Here is a 25,181-nt window from a genome sequence, read left to right as displayed (position 1 = left end):
TTCCACATGCTTGTTGGCCATCTCTGGGTCCTCTTGGGAGAAGTGTCTGTTCGGGTCCTCTGCCCATTTGTTATATGGATAGTTTGGGATTTTTTTGGTGTTGATTTGTTTTAATTCTTTGTAAAATCCTGGATATCAACCCCTTATCAGATGCATCCTTGGCAAATATGATCTCCCGTTCAGTGGGCTGCCTTTTCATTGAGGGTTTTCTTTGCTTTGGCCTTTTGACTTTTTATATAAACTTCAGAATTATTTTGTCAATATCCACAAAATAACTTCTCAAGGTTATTTTGAATCTCTAACATAGGCAGGCACATGTGTAATCTCCTCTGTTCAGATTCTTCCCTAATATATCAATTGTATTGACATAAATTCAGTAAGCATTGTATCAGAACTGACTACAGACAGATACAGATAATCTTCCTTTTTCCTGAGCTATCTGAAAGTCAGCACAGGCATGCTGAATCTTCCCTTCTAAGTTCTTGTGTATAACTATTGCTCCTAGGGTAATAATGAGCATTAATTCATCAAAAAAGTGCCTGTCCTCCATAAAGCTGAGGGTCCTTTTGGTTTTCTTTTGCTTTTAACGCCTGTCCTGTGCTAATCCAAATGTGTATCAACAGTTAAGTAGAGAAACAGTGTTACATTTAAAGGATGGAAATCGTAAATAAACAAAAGTTGCTCCATGCACCAACATGGATGGATCTTGCAAAAAAAAAAAAAAAAAAGCAAACTGTGATCAGAATTCTACAAATTTCAAAACCAGCAAAGCTAATGTATGGTGTTAGAGGTCAGGATAATAGTTACCTTGAGAGAAGACTAATGACCTGGAGTGGGCACAAGAGAGACTTCTGATGACCAGACAATGGTTTGCATCCTGGTCGAGGTTCTGGCTACTTAGGTAAGTGCAAGCCGGGAAAATTCATTGAGCCAGATAACGCTAGCACTTTGTAAAGCATTTTCTTCTATATATGCAGTCCAGAATTTAGGTTAAGTTTTAACAAGTTTTTGAGTCCATTTCTGGAGAAGCTACATGTGCTGAGCTCTGCACGCAGCCTTTTTCTTTGAGTGATTTTGTTTCTCCTCATGTGCGTTCTCCCCTCCCTATAGGAAACATGGTGGAATGGTGTTTACCTCAAGATATTGACCTTGAAGGTGTTGAGTTCAAGTCTATGGCCAGTGGGTCTCATAAAATCCAGTCTGATTTCATGTAAGTACTTCTGAATGTAAATCTTCTCTCCACCCTATACTTTCCCCAGAACATAAATGTTCGTACCAGGGGGTCTTCTGGAAGCATGTGTAAATACCTTGGGGGGGGAATATATATATATATATATATATATATATATATATATATATATATATATATATATATACACACACACACTTTTGTGTTTATATCATTTCTCTAGCAAGAAGGTCCCTACCTTACATTAGGTTCTTTTTTTTTATGATTTTAATTTATGTTTACATAGATTCAAGTGTCCCACCAAATATATGTCCCCCCCACCCCCTTATTCCTCCTTGGCCCCCCCATGCCCCCTCCTCCATCAATACCTTCCCTCCTTCCCTCCCAGATTTGCTATCCTGTTCTCTATAATGTTGTGTTCTGTATATATAATTTCATTAATTTCTTTCCCTTCTCTGATCCCATCTTCTCTTCTACTTTCCCTCTGACTGCTTTCCCTCTGGTCCCCTTGATCCCGCCTCTGCCTCTATTCTGTTTCTCAGTTCACATTGTTCATTAGATTCCTCAAATGAGTGAGGTCATATGATATTTTTCTTTCTCTGCCTGGCTTATTTTACTTAGCATGATAGTTTCCAGGTCCATCCATGTTGTTGAGAAAGGTAAGATTTCCTTCTTCCTCACAGTCGCGTAGTATTTCCATAGTATATATGTACCACAGCTTTTTAATCTACTCGTCCATTGACAGACACTTGGGCTGTTTCCAGATCTTGGCTATTGTAAACAATGCTGCAATAAACATGGGGGTGCATTTCTTCTTTTGAACCAATGATTTGGTATTCATAGGATATAGTCCTAAAAGTGGTATAGCTGGATCAAAGGGCAGTTCCATTTTTAATTTTTTGAGGAATCTCCATACTGTTTTCCACAGTGGCTGCACCACTCGGCATTCCCACCAGCAATGCAGGAGGGTTCCCTTTTCTCCGCACCCTCTCCAGCACTTATTATGTGTTGTTTTGTTAATAAGCGCCATTCTGGCAGGTGTGAGATAGTATCTCATTGTGGTTTTAATTTGCATTGCTCTAATGATTAGTGATGTTGAACATTTTTTCATATACCAATTGGCCATCTGTATGTCCTCTCTGGAGAAGTGTCTATTCATTTCTTTTGCCCATTTTTTGATTGGATTGTTTATCTTCCTGGTGTTGAGTTTTACAAGTTCTTTATAAATTTTGGTTATTAACTCCTTATCAGACATATTGGTGAATATATTCTCCCTTTCTGTGGGTTGTCTTTTTATTTTGTTAATGGTGTCTTTTGCTGTGCAAATCTTTTTAGTTTCATATAGTCCCGTTTGTTCATCCTGTCCTTTATTTCACTTGCCAGTGGAGATAAATCAGCAAAAATATTGCTACTAGAGATATCAGAGAGTTTACTGCCTATGTTTTCTTCTAAGATGTTTATGGTTTGTTTCATGACTTAAATTTAAGTCTTTTATCCATTTTGAGTTTACTTTTGTGACTGGTATAAGTTGATGATCCAGTTTCATTTTTTTGCAAGTACCTGTCCAATTTTCCCAACACCATTTGTTTAAGAGACTGTCTTTACTCCATTGTATACTCTTACTTTCTTTGTCAAATATCAATTGTCCATATAAGTGTGGATTTATTTCTGGGTTCTCTGTTCTGTTCCATTGATCTGTATGCCTGTTCTTATGCTAGTACCAAGCTGTTTTGAGTACAATGGCCTTGTAGTATAACTTGATGTCAGGAAGTCTGATACCTCCCACTTTATTCTTCTTTTTCAGGATTGCTGAGGCTATTCGTGTTCTTTTTTGGTTTCATATAAATTTTTGGAATATTTGTTCTATATCTTTGAAGTATGTCATTGGTATTTTAATAGAAACTGCATTGAATTTATAGATTGCTTTGGGTAATATTGACATTTCAATGGTGTTTATTCTTCCTATCCATGAACATGGTATATGCTATGTATCTTTGTTTGTATCTTCCTTGATTTCCTTTAACAATTTTCCAAGTACAAGTCTTTAACCTCTTTGGTTAAATTTACTCCTAGGTACTTTATTATTATTTTTGTTGCAATAGTGAATGGGATTGTTTTTTTAATTTCACTTTCAGACAGTTTATTGTTGGTTTCTAAAAATGCCATTGATTTCTGACTATTGATTTTATATCCTGCCACCTTGATGAATTTATTTATCAGGTCCAGTAGTTTTTTGACTGAGACTTTAGAGTTTTCTATGTACAGTATCATATCATCAGCAAATAATGATAGTTTTACTTCTTCTTTTCCAATTTGGATGCATTTTATCCCTTATTCTTGTCTGATTGCTGTGGCTAGGACTTCCAGAACTATGTTGAATAAGAGTGGTGAAAGGGGGCACCCTTCCCTTGTTTCTGATCTTAAGGGGATTTCTTTTAATTTTTGCCCATTGATTATGATGTTGGCTATGGGTTTGTCATAGATGGCCTTTATCATGTTAAGGTATGTTCTGTGTATCCCCACTTTCCTAAGAGTTTTGATCATAAATGGGTGCTGGATTTTATCAAATGCTTTTTCTACATCTATCGATATTATCATGTGATTTTTATCCTTTCTTTTATGTGTTGAATCACACTGATTGATTTGTGGATATTGTACCAGCCTTGTCTCCCTAGATTAAATCCCACCTGGTCATGTGTATGATTTTTTTTATGTATTGCTGGATCCAGTTTGCTGATATAAGATCTACCGGAAAGTTCTGTCCGTTTCTATCACAACAAGTTTCGACACATAAGCACATGTCACTTGGCGCATGTGTGCCTCTCTATTTTTATCACTTAATGTATACATACTGACATAGCAAATTAACCAAAACAAAGTTGATTCATGTTAGTCTTATGTGTGAAGTGATAGTGTACCCATAGCTACTGATAAAGTTCATTTACGCCACTGTAATTTTTACGAATTTCAACAAGGAAGAAATGCTACAGAAGCATTTCTGTCACATCCACCATATTCCCCAGACTTAGCACCCTCCAACTATCACTTGTTTTTGTCCTTACAAAATTTTTTGAAGGGAAAATTCAAAAATGAAGAAGATATCAAATAAGCACTGGTTCAATTTTTTGCATCAAAAGATAAAACATTTTTAAAAAATGGGATATACAAATTGCCCTCATGCTGGCAAGAAATCATTAATAATAATCGCAATTATATTATTTAATAAAGTTTATTGACGGTAAGAAAAATTTGTATTTTGTTTTATTCCAAAAACAGACAGAACTTTCCGGTAGACCTTATATTTTGTTGAGAATTTCAGCATCCAAGTTCATCAGGGATATTGGTCTATGGTTTTCTTTCTTTGTGCTGTCTTTACCTGGTTTTGGAATCAGTATTATGCTTGCTTCATAAAAGGAGTTTGGAAGTCTTTCCTCCTCTTGAATTTTTTGAAATAGTTTGAGAAGGATAGGAGTTAGTTCTTCTTTGAATATCTGGTAAAATTCGCTGGTGAAGCCATCTGGCCCAGGACTTTTGTTTGTTGGGAGTTTTTTGATAACTGTTTCAATCTCATTTGATGAAATTGGTCTGTTTAGGTTTTCTGATTCTTCTATATTAATTTTTGAAAGATTATATGTTTTGAGAAATTTTTCCATTTCGCCTAGGTTGTCTAATTTTATGGCACACAGTTCTTCATAGTATTTTCTTATAATCCTTTGTATTTCTGCTGTGTCAGTTGTTACTTCTCCTCTCTCACTTCTAATTTTATTTATTTGAGTCCTCTCTTTTTCTTCGTTAAAGGTTCATTGGTTTTGTTTACCTTTCAAAGAACCAGCTCTTGGTTTCATTGATCCTCTGCATTGTTTTTTTATCCTTTATGTCATTTATTTCTGCTCTGATTTTTATTATTTCCTTCCTTCTACTTCCTCTGGGTTTTACTTGCTGTTTTTTTTCTAGTTCTTTTAGATGCAGGGTTAAATTGTTTAGTTGAGCTTTTTCTAGCTTCTTAAGGAATGCCTGTAGTGCTATGAACTTCCCTCTCAAGACTGCTTTTGCTGTGTCCCATAAATTTTGAGTTGTTGTATGTTCGTTCTCATTTGTTTCACGGAAATTTTTTATTTCTTCCTTGATCTCATTGTTAACCCATTTGTTATTTAATAACATGCTATTTAGTTTCCAAGAGTTTGAATGTTTTTCAGTTTTTCTATTTTAGTTGATTTCTAGTTTCATGCTATTGTGATCTGAGAAGATGCTTGATATGATTTCAATCTTCTTAAATTTGTTGAGACTCATTTTGTGTCCTAGTATGTGGTCTATCCTAGAGAATGTACCATAAGCACTTGAAAAGATGTATATTCTGCTGCTTTAGGGTGAAAGGTTCTGAAGATATCTATCAAATCCAGTTGATCTAGTGTGTCCTTTAAATCTGATATTTCTTTGTTAATTTTTTTTCTTGAGGATCTATCCAGTGATGTTAGTGGGTTATTAAAATCCCCTACTATTATAGTATTGCTGTTAAGCTTGCCTTTTATGCCCATCAAAATCTGCTTTATGTATTTAGGTGCTCCTGTATTAGGCACATAGATATTTATAATGGTTATATCTTCCTGTTGGATTGCTCCCTTTATCATTATGTAGTGACCTTCTTTATCCCTTACTATATTCTTTGTTTTAAAGTCTATTTTGTCTGATATAAGTATGGCTACCCCAGCTTTTTTTTCATTTCCATTTGCATGAAATATTTTTTTCCATCTGTTTACTTTCAGTCTATGTATATCTTTTGTTTTGAGGTGTGTCTCTTGTATACAGCATATGTATGGGTCCTGTTTTCTTATCCATGCAGCTACCCTATGTCTTTTGATTGGATCATTTAATCCATTTACAGTTAAGGTTATTATTGATATGTAGTTGTTTATTGCCATTTTATTATTTTAATCTACATTCCTCTTTTACTAGATCCCCCCCACTTTGTTCTGTTTACAACAGGCCCCTTAACATTTCTTGTAACATTGGTTTGGTTGTAATAAATTCCTTGAGGTTTTTTTTGTGTGTGGGAAGCTTTTTATTTCTCCTTCAATTTTTAATGATAGCCTTGCTGGACAGAGAAGTCTTGGTTGTAGGCTCCTGTTTTGCAGTACTTTGAATATTTCTTGCCATTCCCTTCTGGTCTCTAATGTTTCTGTTGAGAAGTCAGATGTCATCCTTATGGAGGCTTGTCTGTAGGTAAAAGACTGCTTTTCTCTTACAGCTTTAAGTATTCTTTCTTTATCTCTTAATTTTTGTATTTTAATTATAATGTCTTGGTGCTGGCCTTTTTGAGTTCATCTTTAATGGAACTCTCTGTGCTTCTTGAACTTGTGTGAATTTTTCCTTCATTAATTTAGGCAAATTTTCAGCTATGATATGCCTGAACAAAGTCTCTATCCCTTGTTCTTTCTCTTCTTCTTCAGGAACCCCTATGATGCAGATGTTATTTCTCTTCATGTTGTCACAGAGCTCTCTTAGAGTTTCCTCAGACTTTTTGAGCCTCTTTTTTTTTTGCTACTCTGCTTCTGTGCCTTTGTTTATCTTGTCTTCTAATGGGCTGATTTGATCCTCAGCTTCATCCATCCTGCTTTTAATTCCTTCCAGTGTGGTTATTTCTGATATTTGTCATTTCTGACTGATTCATTTTATTATTTCGATGTCCTTTTTTATACTTGCTATCACTTTATTTAGGTGCTTGTTATTTTCATCCATTGTTGCTCTAAGATTTTTAAGCATCCTAACAATCATTATTTTAAACTCTGCATCTGGTAATTTGGTTATTTCTGACTCATTCAAGTCCTTTTCTGGAGATTTCTGTTGATTCATTTGGGTTGCATTTCTCTGCCTTCCCATTTTCTCTATTTACAAGAAGGGTGTGGCCATAGAAGTCTGATGGGTGTGGCCTCTGTGTTCCCTAGGTGTGGTCTGTCGGCAGGCCTGCCACCCCCTCTGGCACAGCCTTGGACTTTTGGATATGAGTGTGTCAGGTGCCCGCCCACTGTGGGCTGTCGCTGCAGTTTCTGCCTCACCTCAGTGGGTGGGACTGTGTTCAAGTACCGGGGCTACAAGCCTTGGCTGGCCTTGGCCTTCACTCTGCCCCTGAGGGTGGGATTGCGCACCTGCGCTCAGCTGCAGGTCTCAGCCGGTTCCCGGTTTTCACCTTGCCCCTGCGGGTGGGACTGCAGGCTGGACCACTCTTGTTCACCCAGCCTGCAGCTGTGGGTCGGACCACTTTCGTGTGCCCCTTCCACCATGGCGGCCACCCTCAGCCTCTGCCCCCCCCCCCCCCGCGGGACTGTGCTCACGCCGCTCTCGGCTGGTCCTGGCTTTTGCCCATGGGCAGTACTGCACTCGTGCCCAGGCTGCCTCCACCGACCAGACTGTGCTTCTGCATCCCGCTGCCACCTGCTCTCCCAGGAGCACTCAACAGTGTGTGTGTGTGTGTGTGGGGGGGGGCGATGCAGCTCAGACTTAGCACTCAATACTGTATCCCTGATGGTGCCCTGCTTCTAAGCGACTCTGCTCTGAGTGCAGCAGGAGAGCTTCTGTTTGGCTGGTGACCTGCTTCTTTTTGCTGGTATTGCTGGTTCCAGGAAAAATATTCACTTTGGATTTGGGGAGTGACGCATCCCAGGGTTTAGGGTGGCTGTCCCTCAAAGTGTTTCCCCCTGTGCCTCCTAAATTACACTCTCTTCCTGCTATTCCGGTCCTCTCATCTCTCCCGTACCCTGGAGTCCCGGGTGAATGGTTGTGAAAGAGATTTTCTGCATGGTCCCTTTAAGAAGAATCCTGGGTCTGATACTATTTCTTTCTCACAAATAGTATCCTGGCTTGTTTTGCATCTAAATACTGTCCATACGCTTCTTCTAGACTCTGGGGCTGCAGGCTGGGGCTTCATTCCTAGGGCCCAGGACCCTCCTCTCTTCGCTAAACTCACTTCCCACTGCGCAAGTCCCTCCGGGCTGCTGTTTGCTCCGGGGAGCTGGGCAGCCCTCTCCGCGTTTCTGCTTTTCCTACCAGTCTCAGTGTGGCTTCTTCAGTGATCCTTGGTTAAAGAGTCCTCTTCGTTTAGTTCAAAGTTGGTTTTTCCAGATGATTGTTCTTTCTTTTTTTTTTCTTTTTTTACAGAGACAGAGAGAGTCAGAGAGAGGGATAGATAGGGACAGACAGACAGGAACAGAGAGAGATGAGAAGCATCAATCATCAGTTTTTTGTTGCGACACCTTAGTTGTTCATTGATTGCTTTCTCATATGTGCCTTGACTGTGGGCCTTCAGCAGACCAAGTAAACCCTTGCTTGAGCCAGCGACCTGGGGTCCAAGCTGGTAAGCTTTTGCTAAAACCAGATGAGCCCACGCTCAAGCTGGTGACCTCGGGGGTCTCGAACCTGGGTCTTCCGCATCCGAATCTGACACTCTATCCACTGCGCCACTGCCTGGTCAGGCAGATGATTGTTCTTAAAAATTAAGTTGTAATACACTTTGGTTCTGGGAGGTGGAAGTTGGTATGTCTGCCTACTCCATCGCCATCTTGCCCCTAAAACTACATTAGGTTCTTAATGGGTGTCGTGGCCCCAAAACGTTAAGAACTCCTTCCACAGAAGTTCTCTCCCTTTCTAAGAAATGATGGGACCTCACCTGAGGTTTGGCTTTAATGAAAGCATGGAATTTTGTTTAGTTTCAGTTAACTGAAGATACTCATGTGCTAAAACTTGACATTCCAGCTTTAAGGTAAGGCCACAGTCCTGTGTAATCTAGATTCTTGGGGGAAAGAACGTCAGGGTAATGCAGCAGTTTTACTCTCCTCCTTGGGCTGAAACCACGGCTGATAGGGTAAGAGAAAGAGGAAGGAAGTGTCACAGCTCCCATCCCATTGCTCCGTTAGCGGCGTCAGGGCCTCAGGAAGTGAGGACATTGTCAACACACTTTGTGCTAATGAGGCAGAACGCTGGTTCTAGATGGGCCCGAAGATGAGTGTTTGTACTGGTTCGTCCATCAATGCACTGGCTGTTATGCGGGAGAGGAGAAGGGATGTATGTGCTCATGGCCATGGGCGGCTGAGGGGCAGGCTTGCCAGAGGTTGGTCCTGGCTCCAGCCAGCTGACCCTTGGCGGGCTCCATCACTTCTCTGAGCCGTGCATGTCTCATGTGTGAGGTTGGGCAGCTGAGGCTAACTCTTCCCCCTCTGAGTCTAAAAAAGTGGATTTTTTTCGAGCTGGGCTTTCTCACGGAGAGCTCTGGGCACAGTCCGTTCTTTCCTTGGGGACTGCATCTCAAATGGGAAAAAAAACCAAAACGAAACAAAATCTCTCTGATTTCAAACCCCACTACGTGTTTGGTCCATTTTAGCTATTTCCGGAAGGGGCCCTTCTTCGGCCTGGCCTGCTTCGCCAACATGCCTGTGGAGAGTGAGCTGGAGCGGGGGGCGCGCATGAAGTCCGTGGGCATCCTGTCTCCGTCCTACACCCTGCTTTACCGCTACATGCACTTCCTGGAGAACCAGGTTCGGTACGTGGCTCCCAGACGTGCGTGGGGAGGCAGCCAGGTGCTGCCAGCGGGTGTCCCAGGGAGCCATCGGCCACCCGGGTGCGTGCCACACAGCAGATGCCTCTCCAAGAACACCCAGGGCCGTGCTTCTGCTTCAGGCGCTGGTCTTTTTGTTTCTGGCGCCATCCCACGCGGTAATTCTTCCTACTGTGATGAAAGCTCTGGCGGAACTACAAGCACTGTCTGCAGGGTCATCCCCATCCCACAGCCTCCTTGTGTGAAGCTTGAAACAGAATGGATGGGAGTCCCCACATTAGAAAGCTGTTACTTGGAGAGAGCCACTTACTGCAGTAATCATTTGTTGAATGTAGTTGATGGTTGTTTTATTTCTTTTTAAAATGGAAATCGCCTGACAGTCTCCTCCAGGGCCTGCCCAGAATCTTCCCCATTTCCTCCTCCCTGAGCCCTGCCTGTGCACCTGGCTAGATGCAGCGGGACCGCTGGGAAGAAGGACCCTAAGGTCCTGCGTGTGAATGGCATGCCACACACGGTCCTTTACTTCTCAAAATAATATTGCGGTGGTACCGGTATCTCCTAAATCATAGCATCTGCATTGTAAGGAGGGAGAAAAGAGCAGGTTTGAAATCTCACAGTGGAGGAGGGGCAGCCGCAGCCCTGACTCTGGGAGCTCTGTCACTCTGCAGGGGAGACGGGTGGAGGCAGCTGGTTGCCGGCTGGATGATGTGAATCTTGACTCTGAGTGGCTTGTGTCTGCGTCTGCAGGGAGCCAGCAGTGACCATGTGGGGAGATGGTTAGTCTTTGATGTTCCGGGCCAGCCATAATCCGGGGAGCCTCCCCTTGCCCAGTGAGGCTAGACTTTGATTCTTTCTGGTTGCAGATGGAAACTGTAGGTGCCAAGAAAACAGAAATGGCCTACAAATGTTTAAGTGCCTTTTCTGTTCCTCCCTGTGTTAGTTTCCTAGGGATGCCGTTATAAAGTACCAGACGCCGGGTGGCTCAGAACAACAGTAACGCATTTCTCACCATTCTGGTGGCCACAGGAACAAAACGTAGACGTTGGCAGGGCTGGCTCCCTCCGAGGCTGGAGACAGGACCCGCCCTGGTTGCCTGCCAAACTTGGCCTCCCCGGCTTCTAGATCATCACCCTGATGTCTGCCTTCGTCCTCTCATGGTGTCTTCCTCGTGTGTGTGTGTGTGTGTGTGTGTGTGTGTGTGTGTGTGTGTGTGTATGCATCCAAATGTCCCCTTTTTATAAGGATACCAGATATATTGGATTAGGACTCACGTTAAGTACTTCATTTTAACTTGATTACCTCTATAAAGACCCTATCCCCAAATGAGGTCATGTTCTGAGGTATTGGGGGGCGTAGGGCTCCAACACCCCCATTAAACATGGTGCCAAATAGCAGTCACCATGCTCCTACATCTGCCTTGAAGGCTGGATTCTCCATCGTCCAGCAGGGCCTCACTGCCGCCTTCCTGGTTTGGGAGTCAGCTGACAGGGCTGCCCACCGCCTAGTCCCTGCCGTCCAAGCAGGCTGGGGGTGGGAAGAGAGGAGACTCTGAGCTGCTTATTTATTACTTGGTGCAGAACTTCTGAGCCTTTAGTGACATCCTATAATTGCTTCCACTGTTCAGGACACAGGGGGAAGTTTCCTATTATTCTTTCCCAATAACAAAGCCAGCAAGCAGGCGTGATTTCTACACAAAGAGCAGCTCAAAGCGGGACTCTGTGGTCCTGCAGGTTACCCTTCCCTCGGCCCACTGCTGCATGCTGGGAGCGCTGGGATCCTCAGCATGCCTTGCTCAAGAACAATGGGCATTAGTCACAGTCTGTTAATCCTGACTGTTTCCCGTGAGAAGGGGAATGTGTCCCACAGCCATTTGGGGAGCCTCAGACCCCATGTTGGGGCTTCTCCTAAGGGTCTGCTCTCACTCCCCAGGAGACGTCCTAGGCAACCCTCCAGGGTTGTTGCCCCTAAGTAATACAGCCTTGGGGCGGAGGCGGAGGGGGCTGTGTCAGGGTGAAGACAGAGAGCTGTGGCAGCCACAGTCTCCGTCTCACTGTGCACCTGCGTGTTTGCAGGCACCAGCTGGAGACGCCGGGACATTACTCCCACCTGGCTGCCTTCTACGAGGACAAGAAAGGGGTGCTCCATGCTGGCCCCGGGAGGGGCGGCAGCCTGCCCCCTGTCTGCTGGCTGCCTTCCATCCACCGGTACATGTACCCCGAGATGAAGGTGAGCTCGGCGTCCTCCCACATGTCCTGGGCTAGTGTCTGTCTACGAAGTGCTTAGTTCTTTTTCTAATTAGTAAGGAATTCATGTCTTGGGCTCATGCCCAACGTCTGCTTCTGATAGAGTAGGAATGCTGACTTTAGCATGTGGGTTCCTTTAAAACGTAAAGCAAGTTATGTTAAACCATGTGCTTTTTAGACATGTCCTAGTCCTTGTGCAGCGCCCCATTGACAGGCCAGTTGTAGAGGGGTTCCCTGGAGGAAGAGGTGGGTTTGGTTCTGTGGATCACTTTCGATATTTTAAAGTCAGACATTTGAGAAAATGATGCAAGTTTAAACTGTTATTTCTTAGTTACAATACTTTGGATATTGCTTATTATGTATTTTTTCTGAAGCACTTTGCCCTTGTACTAGAATATATTTGTTTACAGTTAACAGCACCCGGCCAAGTGTTAGGTATTAAGAGGGATCAAAGATGGGTATGAACTTGAGGCTCCTTCTTTCCAAACCCTTCCTTGTAGATGATCAGAAGATACTTCAGTGAAAACTTGGGCTCCCGGGTAGAGAAATTAGGTCATGAGTTTAAAGTAGAAATCTGAGAAGGCTTCTTGGAAGAGGAGGTGATCCCTGAAGTGTATGGCTAGGCAGAAAGTGAGGGATGCTGACTCCAGACTGGGGGAAGGCATGGGCAGTAGTGGCTCTCAAATTAATGGTTTAAATCAATACATATTTATTATCTCACAGTTTCTGTGGGGCAGGAATCAGGCATGGCTTAGCTGAGTCTTCTATTTCATAGTCTCTCACAAGGCCACAGTCAAGGTGTCAGCCAGGATCGAGGTCTCATCTGGGGAAATGTATCCACTTCCAAGCTCATGTGGTTGTTGGGAGCATGGAGTTCCTCGAGGGCTGTTGAACTGAGGGCCTCCGTACCTTGCTGACTGAGTTGACAGGTTCCTGTGTTTAGCACAAGAGGAGGGACAGTTGGAGTTAAAGAGCAGTGGGCTGTTCAGCAGCAGGCCCTGTGGGTCTTCCTCCTGGTCCCTGTGCAGACACCTCATTCTGCACAGTAACTAGTCTCGCCCGGGACTGTTGGAACATTTTTTTTTTTTTTTACAGAAACAGAGAGTCAGAGTGAGGGATAGACAGACAGGAACGGAGAGATGAGAAGCATCAATCATTAGTTTTTCGTTGCGCATTGCGACACCTTAGTTGTTCATTGATTGCCCTCCCATATGTGCCCTGACCATGAGCCTTCAGCGGACCGAGTAACCCCTTGCTCGAGCCAGCGACCTTGGGTCCAAGCTGGTGAATTTTTGCTCAAGCCAGCGACGTTGGGGTCTTGAACCTGGGTCTTCCACATCCCAGTCTGACGCTCTATCCACTGCGCCACTGCCTGGTCAGGCTCGCCTGGGACTGTTTGTTCACCATTTTATCCCTTCCAGGGCTCAGTAATGTGAGTTGAATGTCGTCACTGAGGCGTGCTGTCCCTTCAAGGACATTTTTACTTCTGACTTTAAGAAGTTACGTTCAGTCCTATTTCCTCGGCATCTCTGTCTCCTGAGTGAAGTAGTTAATGACCCTTGAACTCAAACTTTAGTGTCAGGGGAGCTGTTGAATTATAGAAATCTAATTTAAAGAGGAGACTTTGAAAGGGGGAAATATCCTTGCATCTGTTTGGTTGTACTTTGGGGTTTTTTTTTGGGGGGGTGATTCACAACACCTGTATTGAATATTTTTGCAGCGACATTTCTAACAAGGTGTTCTCCCCTCGCTCCTTCCTTTTTAAATGTTTTCAGATCACACACCCTGCCGGCTGCATGTCCCAGTTCATTAAGTTCTTTGGAGAACAGATCCTCATCCTTTGGAAATTCGCCTTACTTCGAAAGCGCATTTTGATATTTTCTCCCCCTCCTGTGGGCGTCGTGTGCTATAGAGGTAATAAGGGGTCAAAGTCAGGGGCTCTTCCCGAGTCCCCCGGGGCAGAAGCTGCTGAGTCTTTCTGTGGTTGATCAAGTTCAGAGGAGTTAGGGTCATGTCAAGGGGGTGTCCCAGATTTTAGGTCTGGAAGTGACGTGGTTGGATTTATATTTTAGCATGTGGACTCTGGTGGCTCTGCCGAAGATGGACTGGGTGATGTACCAGTAGTCTGGTGACAGATAAGGGTCTGGTCTGTATTATTCAGGTCCTTTGCCCATTTCGTTATTGGACTGTCTGTTTCCTTGGTGTTGTATTTATTACGGAAGCAGCCCTAGTGCCCATCAGAAGATGAGTGGATAAAACGCTGTGGTACACTTACACAATGGAATGCTCCTCGGCCACAAAAGAGGAAGGGAATCTTAGCTTTTGGGACAGCATGGAGGGACCTGGAGAGGATTATGCTAAGTGAAATGGTACAGTTAGAGAAAGACAAGTACCATATGATTTCAGTGACATGTGGACTCTAATCAACAATATAAACTAACAAAACAGAAACAGACTCATAGAGACAGAGAACAGACAGCTGTCCAAGGGGAAGGGGATGTGGGCGAGGGTGGGTGAAAAAAGGGGAAGAGATTAAACAAAGAAAAAACACCTCATAGATCCAGACAACAGTATGGTGACTACCAGAGGGAAAGGGGGCTGGGGGCGGGGGATGGATAGAAGAAGGTGAAGGGGGATAAATGGTGATGGGAGACTTGGCCTGGGGCGTGAACTACAATATACAGAGGATATGCTATAGAACTGCACCCCTGAAACCGATATACTTTTATTAACCAGTGTCACCCCAATAAATCCAGTCTTTATTAGAGCCAAGAACATGGCGTCGAGATATGTTTAAGCGGTAGGCTGGACAGCATTCGGTGTGTGGGTGGGTGGTAGGGTCCTGGCGTGTGTGAGGCGGTAATGGAGGAGGAGTCTAGGATGACAAGGACAGTAGGACCACCAGATGGAGACCGGGGAGGAGCAGGTGGTGTGGGAGTTAACTCTGGACATGGTAAGATGTGAGATGTTCTCGAGGTGTCTGCTGGGCACTGGTATCATTGGGTCAGGACCCCGGGGGAAAGTGAGGCCAGAGATCAAGTTGAGAGCACCTCATGCACATACACCTGCTGGTAACCGTGAGATGGATGGCCTCCCGTGGGGAGAGCAGGGAGGGGAGGAGAGCCAGTGATGACAATGCAGGCACAGGAGCTGGAGGACAAAAGTGGAAGACAGGAGACCGAGGCGGGACTTCAGGAGGGGAGGGAACCAGAAGATGGAAGGGCTACAACAGTGAGAGTTTCGAGGTCAATAGTGCCAAACCATGAGCAAGCGCAGTGTGGGGAAGACTGAGATTGGGTAAGACGGCGCTGGTGTGGCCGTGAGGTCAGGCTCTGCTGGGGTACCGAAAGGGCTCCCCCCACTGCCTCAGAAGGCAGGACCCCCTGGTCCCTCAGGTACTGGGACAGCACAGCAGGGCCCTCGGCAGCGCCCGTGGAGGCTGACTGCTCAGAGATGGACAGCAGGCTCGGCAGGAGGAGGGCTAGGAGGGGCCGACTCCCCCCTTACTGCCCCGTCCCTGCAGTGTACTGCTGCTGCTGCCTGGCCAACGTCTCCCTGCCTGGCATCGGGGGCACCGTGCCCGAGTCCAAGCCTTTCTTCTACGTGAACGTGGCTGACATCGAGAGCCTGGAGGTAGAGGTGTCCTATGTGGCCTGTGAGTACGGGGCCCTCCCTGCCCCTTGCCCATGTCCCTCCCCTGAGGGCCTTCAGCAGTCCCCCAACCCCCCAGTCCCCTTTTCCTTCTGGTCCCGGGGCCCCGGGGCTCCTTGTTCCCCGGGCAGAGTCAGGCTGGTGCCCTTCAGGGACAGCCTCCCACCTCCCCTCTGAACTGGGGCCCCGCAGGTACCACGGAGAAGATTTTCGAGGAGAAGCGGGAGCTGTACGACGTCTATGTAGACAACCAGAACGTAAAGACGCACCACGACCACCTGCAGCCCCTGCTGAAGATCAACAGCGCAGACCGCGAGAAGTACCGGCGGCTCAACGAGCAGAGGTAGCGTGCGCTCCCTCGGAGAGGTGTCCCAGGGGTGGGCACCCGAGCGGGGTCTCTGTGGAGCCCATCCTGCATACCCCTCCCCTCATGGCACATTTCTGCCAGCTGGCCCGCCCCTGGGCGATGGGTGGAGGGAAGCTTGCAGGTGAAGAAGCAGGGCCCCCACATGTTGTCCCCGGTAGGGTGGTGGATAACACAGGGTAGTGGCTCTGGCAGACCTGGAAGTCTGCGAGCCCAGGGAAGAGAACGGGCGCTGGGCCTCTGGTGGACAGCTTGTGCCTCGCCTCCTGTAGTCCTTTTCCCCTGCCTTTGGACTGGGGGTGGGAGGGGGACACGATTACTCTGGGTCACCCTCCTTTCTGGGAGGCGGTGGCCCATGCAGAGTCTGACGGTGACTCTCCACCACAGGCAGTCACTGCTGTACTCCCAGGAGGTGGAGGAGGACTACAGCCCGTGCGAAGAGGACCTCTTTGTGCTGTAAGTCTCCTGGGCTGGGGGCCTCCACGACGGTCCCTGCCACATCACACCACAGTCCAGTGCTTGGGTGTGGGCAGCTCTGCCTTCCAGGGGCAGGAAAACGAAGTTACTCCGGCATTTCAAAGGGCGGGTATCCTGGCTGCGTAAGAAACGTGGGCGGGGCTCAGTGGAAGTCAGGGCTGCCCTTTGCTGAGGGAGTTGCAGGCGTGGGTGTGACTGCCTGCGGTCACCACCCAGTTAGCAGCTGGCGCTCAGACCCTCCGGCGGCCTGACTCTCGGTCACTGGGCTGGTCAGGCCTGCGTTGTGCCCCCTCACACACACACAAGTTGTCAGGTTCACAGTGGGCATTTAGAGCTGGGCTCCCTACAGGCAGCCCTGAACCCTGAAATGCCATTGGTGGGGACCCAGAGGAGTTAAAGAAAGAAGCAGGTGAAGGTCATAAGACACAGTGGGTCCTGGGGTTTGTGTTTCTGTCGGGCAGTTGCGTCCAGATGTCCACAGCATAGAAGCTCTGTCCCTGAGGAAGCAGGGACTTGTCAGCCACAGCTTCCTTTGAATACAGCAGTTCCTTCCACTGAGTATTATGGGATAATCTGAAAGCCGAACTCTCACACTGAATGAAATCTGTCCCCCAGATCTGTTGGTGCTCAGGATGGGAGCCCTGGCCTCTACCCCTTGGTTCAGTTCATGCGCAGCTGTTGAAATAGTGCTCAGGGGTGAGAAGAGAATACAGCGGCTTCCTGTTTGCGCTTCCTTCCAACCCCCTGTCCTGGGAGGACGTGGGGAACAGTGCTTGTATTTAGAACCCTTTCTGGCTTTGATGTTGAGAACTTCATGTTGGTTTTGCAACAATGCACAGTGCTGTGATTCTAAGAAAGTCCATTCTGATGCACACTTGTGAAGCTGTTCAGATAGACAAGTATCAGGGGGTTCGGCAAAGGGCCCGCGATCTCCTCCAGGTGTGACACCTTGCGCCGTACCTGAAATCCCTGGGCCTCTGGAGCTTCCTTGGGCACTAGGCACCTTTGTGAGCCTGGAGCCCCGTGGGACCCAGCGGAAAAGTCTAGACACTTCAGGCCTGTTGTGAACCTGGTTCCTATGTCCATGCCGTACCCGTACCAGAGACATCGGTGACATTTAGATCATGCTCTCCGCATAATTTTTAAAACAGTAACCGAAGAAAAACAAACACCCCAGGGAGATGGGAGCTGTGGCAGTAGCCTGCTGCTTGGCCTTGTCCCTGTGCCCTTCACTTCCAGGGGCCTGCTGGCTTCCAAGGGTCCCCATGCTGCTCCAGCTCCTCTGAGTGCCACCGTTATGTGGGGATGGTCCCTGTCGGCCTGGTGTGGCCTGTGGTGGCTCCGGGGCTGCGGAAGCCCTTCACCTGCGGCTGCTCTGACTACCCCACCCAGGCTCGGGAGGTGCAGTTAGTTCACTTTCTCACTCGAGGTTTTGACCTCAGAGCTGCATTATCAGTTGTTTTGTTATAACTCCCCCCTGTGACTAAGCAGAGTGGGAGGAACACAGGGCCTGGGGGCCTCTCCCCAGCTGGGTTTTAACCTCCAGTCCCCTCTCAGCGGGGAATTAAGTTTGTGGCTCAGAGATTACGCTCATCACACCTCGATGAACGCCAGGGGTTTCTTTGCAGATCTTAGTAGCTCTTTACTAACCCTTTTGTTGAACTTTTATCCCAGTTTCTTCTTTTTTTTTTTTATAGAGGTTTCTGATTTTGAAACCACTTAAAGGCACGTTAAGCAGAATAGAGTTACTTGGTTCACCGTGTGTGGACCGCTGGCTGAGCTGCACTCCCTCTCCTGTGTCTTTGTCTCGTGAACGCAGGTTTTTCCTGGAGCAAAACAACCGGATATTCCAGACCTTGCTGGAGGTGTCCGCCAGTCAGGACAAAACTCTGACGGCGGAGCATGCGCGGGGCATGGGCCTGGACCCCCAGGGAGACCGCAGCTTCCTCATGGACCTGCTGGAGGCCTACGGCATCGACGTCATGCTGGTCATCGACAACCCCTGCTGCCCGTAGGGAGAGGGCCCAACCGGGAGCTGCTGTCACGTGGGACTTCAGCCCAGGCCCCACAGGGCTTTTTTTTTTTTTTTTTTTTTTAATTAAGTCAACACAAAGGAACACCGTTTTTACTTCCCAACAAATGTAACTTTTGCAATCTGTTCTTCCCTTGCCCGGGAGGGGTGAGACAAGGCCGCTGCAGTCTGGTGTCCTGCTTTGGTGGGACGCTGGGGTGCACAACGTCCTCCCAGAGCCGCTGTCTGGTGTGGTCGCTGGCGTTCCTGCCAACGCTGATGGCTCTCGCCTCCCTGCTGAGTGGCTTGAGGTGTGGCAGAGGCCAGGTGTCACTAGGGGTGGGCTGAGCTTTGGAAACTCCAGGGCGGCCTCTTCAGGAAGAGTGTATGGCCTGCATCCCCTACATCTTCAAGAGTGAGACTGGCTGTCTTCCTGGGTGGCCTCGGACAGCTGTGTCTCCTGTGGCAGGAGCCAGACCACACGCCCTTCCGAGGTTGTCGTCAGTTTTGGGGTCCAGTTTTGGGATCAGATCCATCTTCCTGTATATTAGGACAAACCTGTGTCTCCCCATGAGCAGAAGCCTAAAGGTGGGACAAGAGGATGCTTCCGACCCCAAGTACAAGCTTTCTTAAGGACTAGGTGACAGGGAGAGGCCGCGGACCCGTCCGCTGGAAACAAGGTGTAGCACAGAGCCTTGAAACGTCCCTTGAAGTTAATGGCGGCCCCTCCGTGTAATGCTTCTCGTTCTCGAGAGTCCCCCCTCTTAGGGGGGTTGGGAGAGACCTGCGGGCCAATGCTGGGCCTGGAGCTAGCAGCTGGATTCATTTTCCAGTTCAGTCTCCTTTAAGGGCTAACCATCCTCTTGGAATAATTTGGGTATTTTTAAAGAGTAGCGTTTGTTGCCCAGAGAGAGGAATTGTTTGGGACAGAGATGCTGCTTCCTCTGAGGAGTCCCCTGGGGGCGTTCCTAGCAGAGCCCCCGGATCAAAGCGGATTCACTGGGTTCTGGAACCTGGCCGGGATTGGCGCTGGTTAACTCTGAGCCTAACGCATGTTAGCAAGACCGTGCCCTGCTTGGAGCTCTCGCCAACTTCTCTTGGGCAGAGATGACATCCAGTGAGCTAAGTAATGAGGGCTGGCGACCTATCAGATTTGTTAGCAAGTACGACAGTGCCTTCACCCAGGAGAGCACTTGGGGACCCCGAGTGTCAGTGAGGAGTGTCTGCTGTCCTCTGAAAGGTTCAGTCTGGGACAGCACCTGTGGGTTCCCCACCTGCTCTCTCTGGCTGGGCGTCCGATGGATGTCGGCTCCAAGGAGACAGCAATGGTGAACCACAGGAGTCGAGTGCTGGGGCCATAGTTTAGGATTTTGACTTGGGATACTAGGTTATCAGTGACAGATAATTCTCTCCCCTTCGCCCTTCCTGCCCAGCTGTGTGTGACAGGAACTGCCATCAGTGACCAAGTTCCGGCCAGGCCAACTTCCAAAGCAGAGAGAAGTGACTTTCAAATGGATGGAACACGTGTCTTCTTGCAAGGCAACCTTTCTAGGGCTTAACTGCTTTGCTCAAAACTATTTTCACGGTAGAATTCAAGACTACGGAAATTCCCGTGTGGACTTGCAGATGGATACAGCGACGTCCAGGTCCAGGTGGTGTCTCTTATATAAATATATGAACAAGTCCGGGCATTGAAGTGTACACTGTGCATCTAAGACATTTTTCTTCTCTGCGCATGGGTTTGGGCATCCTGTAGGTAACATTCGTGTTTACAAAAGAAAAAATTACCTGTGTTTGGAACCTGAGGTTTCACTGCCGTTTTCCTTGAAGAGCAACATTTCTCTCTTGCCTCTTGAGGGCCGGGTCAAGCAACGGTTACTGTTAGTGGTGTCCAGAAGATTCACGGTTTTCTCAGTTGGGGGTTGGTGGGTGATCAGAGCCTAAAGGGCAGGTCACCTTCTCTCGAGGACACGGACAGACCCTCTCTCTGTGGGACTGGGGGATCTGTTGGAACAAGTCCCTTCTTCAGCACTCCTGCATGGCCTGTCTGCATGCAGCCACTTTTGTTTCTGTGTTTTGTAACCCTAAGCTTGGCAATGCGGAAGAGTAGGTGCAGGGGTGAAAATGAGGTTCCTGCAGGTCCCCTTGAATGGTGGGGCAGGGGCTTGAGGCCCCTCTCAGGTCCACTGCTATAGGCAAGCCATCTGTCTGGCGTGTCCTTGCATCCACCCTCACGTTCATGCCAAGGGCTGGGGGCTGGGTGTCTCAGAGGGGAACGTTCCCGTGGGGCTGTGCCATGTCTCACTTTGGTCATGTGGAGCCTGGGCTTTTCTGTCCCCTCCCTGTGTCCCTTTTACATGGGAACCAGGACCCAGTCCTTCCCTGCTGGGCTGGGACCTCACATGGCGCCGCCTCTGCTGGGCTGAGCAGCATGCTCACCGGCTCTGTGGTTCCCTTTGTCATCGCCCGAGCATTTCTTGCCTTGCTCGAGAGATGGAGGTCACCTTTGGAAGGCTTGCTTTGTACCTGGCTCTCCCGCCCCCCGCCTTCTCCCCAGGACCTCAGGTGGGCAGCACAGCCCAGCAGCATTGGCCACCAGTTTTCTAGAAGGGGGATGAGTGTGCGAGGGACCAGGCCCAAGCCCCTGCTCAGTGACAGCGGGAGCTGGAAGCCACATGGGTTTGGTTTCTGTCCCGGTTGAGATACTAAGAAGCCATCCGCTTTAGTTTGGAAGGTGTTGGTGAACATCCTCCCAGGCCCAGGCTTCTAGGTCCGTAAGCTCGGTAGGAGCGGGATGGTTACTGTGACCACTGACCCGGAACGGGGTGGAAACCTAACCGGGGGTGTGGTGCCTTGACTGAGCGGTGCTGCTGGTAGCAGGTCTCCCCCGTCCTCTGCCCAGCTGCCTGGGTCCCCTGTGCAACTTTCAGCCAGATCTAGTGCCACGCTGGGAGCCCAGTGTGCCACCCTGGGAACATTGCTGACTTGAGACACCCGGGCCCCCCTGTTATCTTGGGACCAAGTCAGGAGAGATTCCAGATGGCAAGAGGACTTGTGAGGCCCAGAATCCAGGCTTGGGGTTTCCTGATGCTGAAGTGGATTTTTTTTCTCAAGTTTGCAGGCTTGGTAGGTGGTAGCATTCAGCCTTTGCGACCACGTCAGTTGTCTTCTAGCTTAGGACTCTTTCTTTGGAAGGAATCAGGAATGGTAGGGCTTATCTCCTACCAGTTACAAAGGGTGGTCTGAGTCACTTGCGGAGACTCAGCGGTGGCTTTGGTCAAGCATGGAGCTTGCCTGGGGCAGACCCACCCCAGTGCAAGTGTCCCTGCTGGGGCCCGCACGGTCCTCCACACGTTCTGGTAGCCATGAACTAGAAGGCACGCGCCTCCCACGCCCACGCGCCTCCCACGCCCACCGTCCATTCCAACATCTCTTCTTCCCGTTCGGCTGGGAAGCGGAATTCATCCAAGTGTGGTGGAAACCTTTAACACTGGGATTTGCATCTGTGTCACTGAACCTTGTTCTGAAAGTCATGGTGGGAAGTGCACGTGCAGCCCAGGGTGCAGGTACCTCACGGGACCCCACGTGAAGGCTTGTTCATCAGCGTAGCGACCTGGGGTGTCTCACCTGGAGGATAAAGACCAATTAAATCAAGGCTGCGTCATGATCTTCCCTTCTGGGGGCCAGGAGGACCAGCTGGTGATCCGTCTCAATTCACTGAATGCCCTTCCAACACAAGAAAAAGATGAGATTATTTATTCTTTAAACCGAGGCCTTGAGGGGACCTTCTGCAAAGAGTGGTAACGATTTAACTTTCTCGTGGTCATTCAGAAGCCTTCCAGGAAGAGGCTGGGACCTCAGGGACCATTTTTGTAGTTTATTGTTTTTTGGTTGTTTTTTTTTTAATAAAACTGCTTTGCCCAGGGAACGGACTGATGCTTCTCCAACCCCAGAGCCACTTGTCTAAGCAGAGGTGAAGGATGGGATGAACATCTAAGACAGGGTTCCGCTTGACACTGAACTTGCCTTAGTGTGATGACAGTTCTAAAACCACGAGCAAGTTAACCTGGGGACCGACCCGCACGCACAGCTTCCCTTCCTGCTAGGGTCCTCAGCACTGGGCTGAGACCCGAGACGAGTGCAGCCCTGGGAGTCTCCCTGCCCTCCTCATCTCAGCTCTGCTCGGGTCCTGTGGGGAAGGCCCTGCAGACTCAGAGGCTATGCTCCCAGGCCCGTCCCCGTCCCCTCGTTTCTCGTTTCAGGAAAACCCTCTTCTGATTTGGGCAGGGGGAGACGAGGAGTTAAGGGCCCCTTTGACTCCCAAGTCACGGCTTTTTAATATTCCATTTGTGTCACTAATATACCTCTGTTCCCAGGAGCTGTTGGAGCGCCGCATGTTATGGGAAAAGGCTAACTGTGAATTAAGTCAACGGTGTTTCTTATAAGAAATGGAAGTTTTATTTTTGTATCGCTATTCCTGTGTGATGAGTTGAGTTTGCAGATGTGGCAATGGAAGGAAATTTCCAGACTGTAATCCCAGAAGACATGGGCAGCTTGGGAATTTGGAAGCAACTGATACCCCCTCCCCATAAAAGTTTTAAGACTTCCGTGTTCTGGAGAGTGAAATAAGGACTGCAAGGTCTTAACAGCACTTTGTAGGCGACGAACTCGACAGTCCTGGGGAGGATGACAGATCGCCCCCAACCTTAAGTACAGAAGGGAGCAGCTGATGAGGCCTCAAGGGGATGGGGAGATTTATTCCTGGCACTTTAACCCCCTTTCAGAGCCGAGCAGGGCAGGCCGCACATCTGGAGAGGAAGTCAGACTCCTAGTGCTGCATAACTAAGGATGGAGGGGTGAAGCCCTGCTTTCCTTTTTTAGTTTGTTCTAGAAGCTCAGAACCCTGGGCTGTCAGAGGTTAACAGGGTCTAAATTGAGGAAATGTACTTACTACAATGGCAGGTAAGCGGGAATGACTCCGAATGACTCACTCAGGTAGAACGCCCATTTAGACTAATGACCTTTTTGTTTTGCTTTCTAAGGACAGCTAGGGAAAGCGAGGTTGGGGTAGGGTGTTATAAATGGGCCGAGGTGATCCAAAAGAATGAAAAATCTACAGAGGTCACTGAGTTAGCTAATGGCTCGTTTGACATCAGGAAAACTTCAGCTGGGCAAATGAAGCAAAGAGAAAAGAACCGATTTTGGATGGTGGCCTCAGGCAGGGTCCAGGCTAGTGTGCCCTCGAACACCATTGAGAGGGAAGTCATAGGTTATGGGCTGTGGACAGACAGGGTTGGAGGGGCACAGAGTAGAAGGAAACAAAATTTCACTTCCTTATTCACCCCAAGCTTGTCGGCTCAATCTTTTGTAGGTCTGGGAAATGAACCCTTTCTGAAGAAATAGTTGTAGCTTTGGAAGAAAACGTCTTCCTACTTTACCAAGTTAAAAAAAAAGCGTAGCTCCCCTGTCGCCTTAAATGTCAAACCCCTATTTTGAAGACTACCCCAGGATAAGAGTTCTAGCAATAACAGAAACAATCTATTTTTGTTTCAAGTCTTTACCTCACGTTATGAAATAACCAAGTCAGCTGGTAAATTTTACCCCGAGTACTAATGCTTACAGGTATGCTGTTGCTCAGTCTGCAATGGTGGTCATTGTAGAGGCCTAAAGGAAAGCTGGGGCTGATCCTGAATTTCAGAGTAAATGTTTCCTGAATTGATTTTATTCTGTGGGACAAATAACATCTATGTATATCATACCTGTATATATCGGAACCAGGTTGTGTGTAGAGGTTGATATAACTATATTTACAGAAAACAATTTTTACAATTAAAATTCACATTTTAACATGAACATGTGTGCTGCCGTCCTTCACCTCGTCTAAGAAACGTTTGTAGTAGGAGGGAGTGACAGCCCAATGCAGGAGCGGGACCCGCGGGCTGCCTGGGACCTCACTTCCTGTGACGGTGAGGGGACCAGAGCTGGTGCCTGTCCTCCTGATGGCCGAGGTCCGGATAAACATCCTCCAGGGGACAGAAAGCTAAGCTGGGAGTAACTGGGCCACCGTTAGGGTCAGGACTGCGCACCCTTAGTCCCAACTGACGGCTCTAGGGAACGACCCCGGGGACCGACACCCTCCGCTGTTTCACGTCTCTTCCCACCAAAGGTTAATGTAAGACATCCCACTGTGTTATTTATATGTGTGACTGAGAACTACATACATGCGTAGTGTGTGTGTGTATTGCAGACATTAAAGGTTCACACTAAGCCTTATTTTCAGGCACTAAATTGCTAATACTGTTGGCGATGTGTTCAAAGCCAGGTTCCTATGCGACCACGGTGTTCCCTACTTCCTCCGTTGTCGTGAGGACAGAATGAATCAGTTGCTTGTCAAGCCCCAGACACAGGAATTATAAGCATGTGTGCAGATCAGCCATGGGTTGAGCAAAGGCTTTCTACCGAACTGCATTTAATAGGGAAAAAAAACCCACCTTAGCTTGTGGTGAAGTTAGTGTGAGGGAAGGTGCACACCGAACAGGAGGCGGGGCCTCGGTTCTCTGGACGCCTCAGCACTCCAGGTGTGGACAGGGACTCCCCTCTCCGCACTGCACTGTCACTGGCCTTTCTATGGACATGATATGGAAGGACCAGAAAACCATAGCCTCACAGGAAATAGTCTGAATCAGGACATATTTATATTT

General features: G+C 47.8%; 1 protein-coding gene across 2 annotated transcripts in view; it reads left to right on the top strand.

The window, feature by feature from the left end:
- Positions 1-24,333, top strand: part of DENND11 (DENN domain containing 11) — a 34,062-nt gene extending 9,729 nt beyond the window's left edge. Inside the window, exons 2-9 of one of the 2 annotated variants that reach the window (XM_066262471.1) lie at positions 1,111-1,210; positions 9,561-9,719; positions 11,807-11,960; positions 13,753-13,891; positions 15,501-15,632; positions 15,821-15,971; positions 16,380-16,448; positions 18,289-24,333. In XM_066262471.1, the coding sequence (XP_066118568.1) occupies positions 1,111-1,210; positions 9,561-9,719; positions 11,807-11,960; positions 13,753-13,891; positions 15,501-15,632; positions 15,821-15,971; positions 16,380-16,448; positions 18,289-18,484 (1,100 nt within the window). In that variant the 3' untranslated portion in view covers positions 18,485-24,333. The remainder of the gene's footprint in view (positions 1-1,110; positions 1,211-9,560; positions 9,720-11,806; positions 11,961-13,752; positions 13,892-15,500; positions 15,633-15,820; positions 15,972-16,379; positions 16,449-18,288) is intronic. The other variant, XM_066262472.1, reaches the window with a different exon arrangement.
- Positions 24,334-25,181: the final 848 nt, after the last annotated feature.

Source organism: Saccopteryx bilineata, chromosome 2, assembly GCF_036850765.1.
Source record: "Saccopteryx bilineata isolate mSacBil1 chromosome 2, mSacBil1_pri_phased_curated, whole genome shotgun sequence".
Classification (NCBI taxonomy): Eukaryota; Metazoa; Chordata; class Mammalia; order Chiroptera; family Emballonuridae; genus Saccopteryx; species Saccopteryx bilineata.
This window is presented reverse-complemented; position numbering and strand designations above follow the sequence as displayed.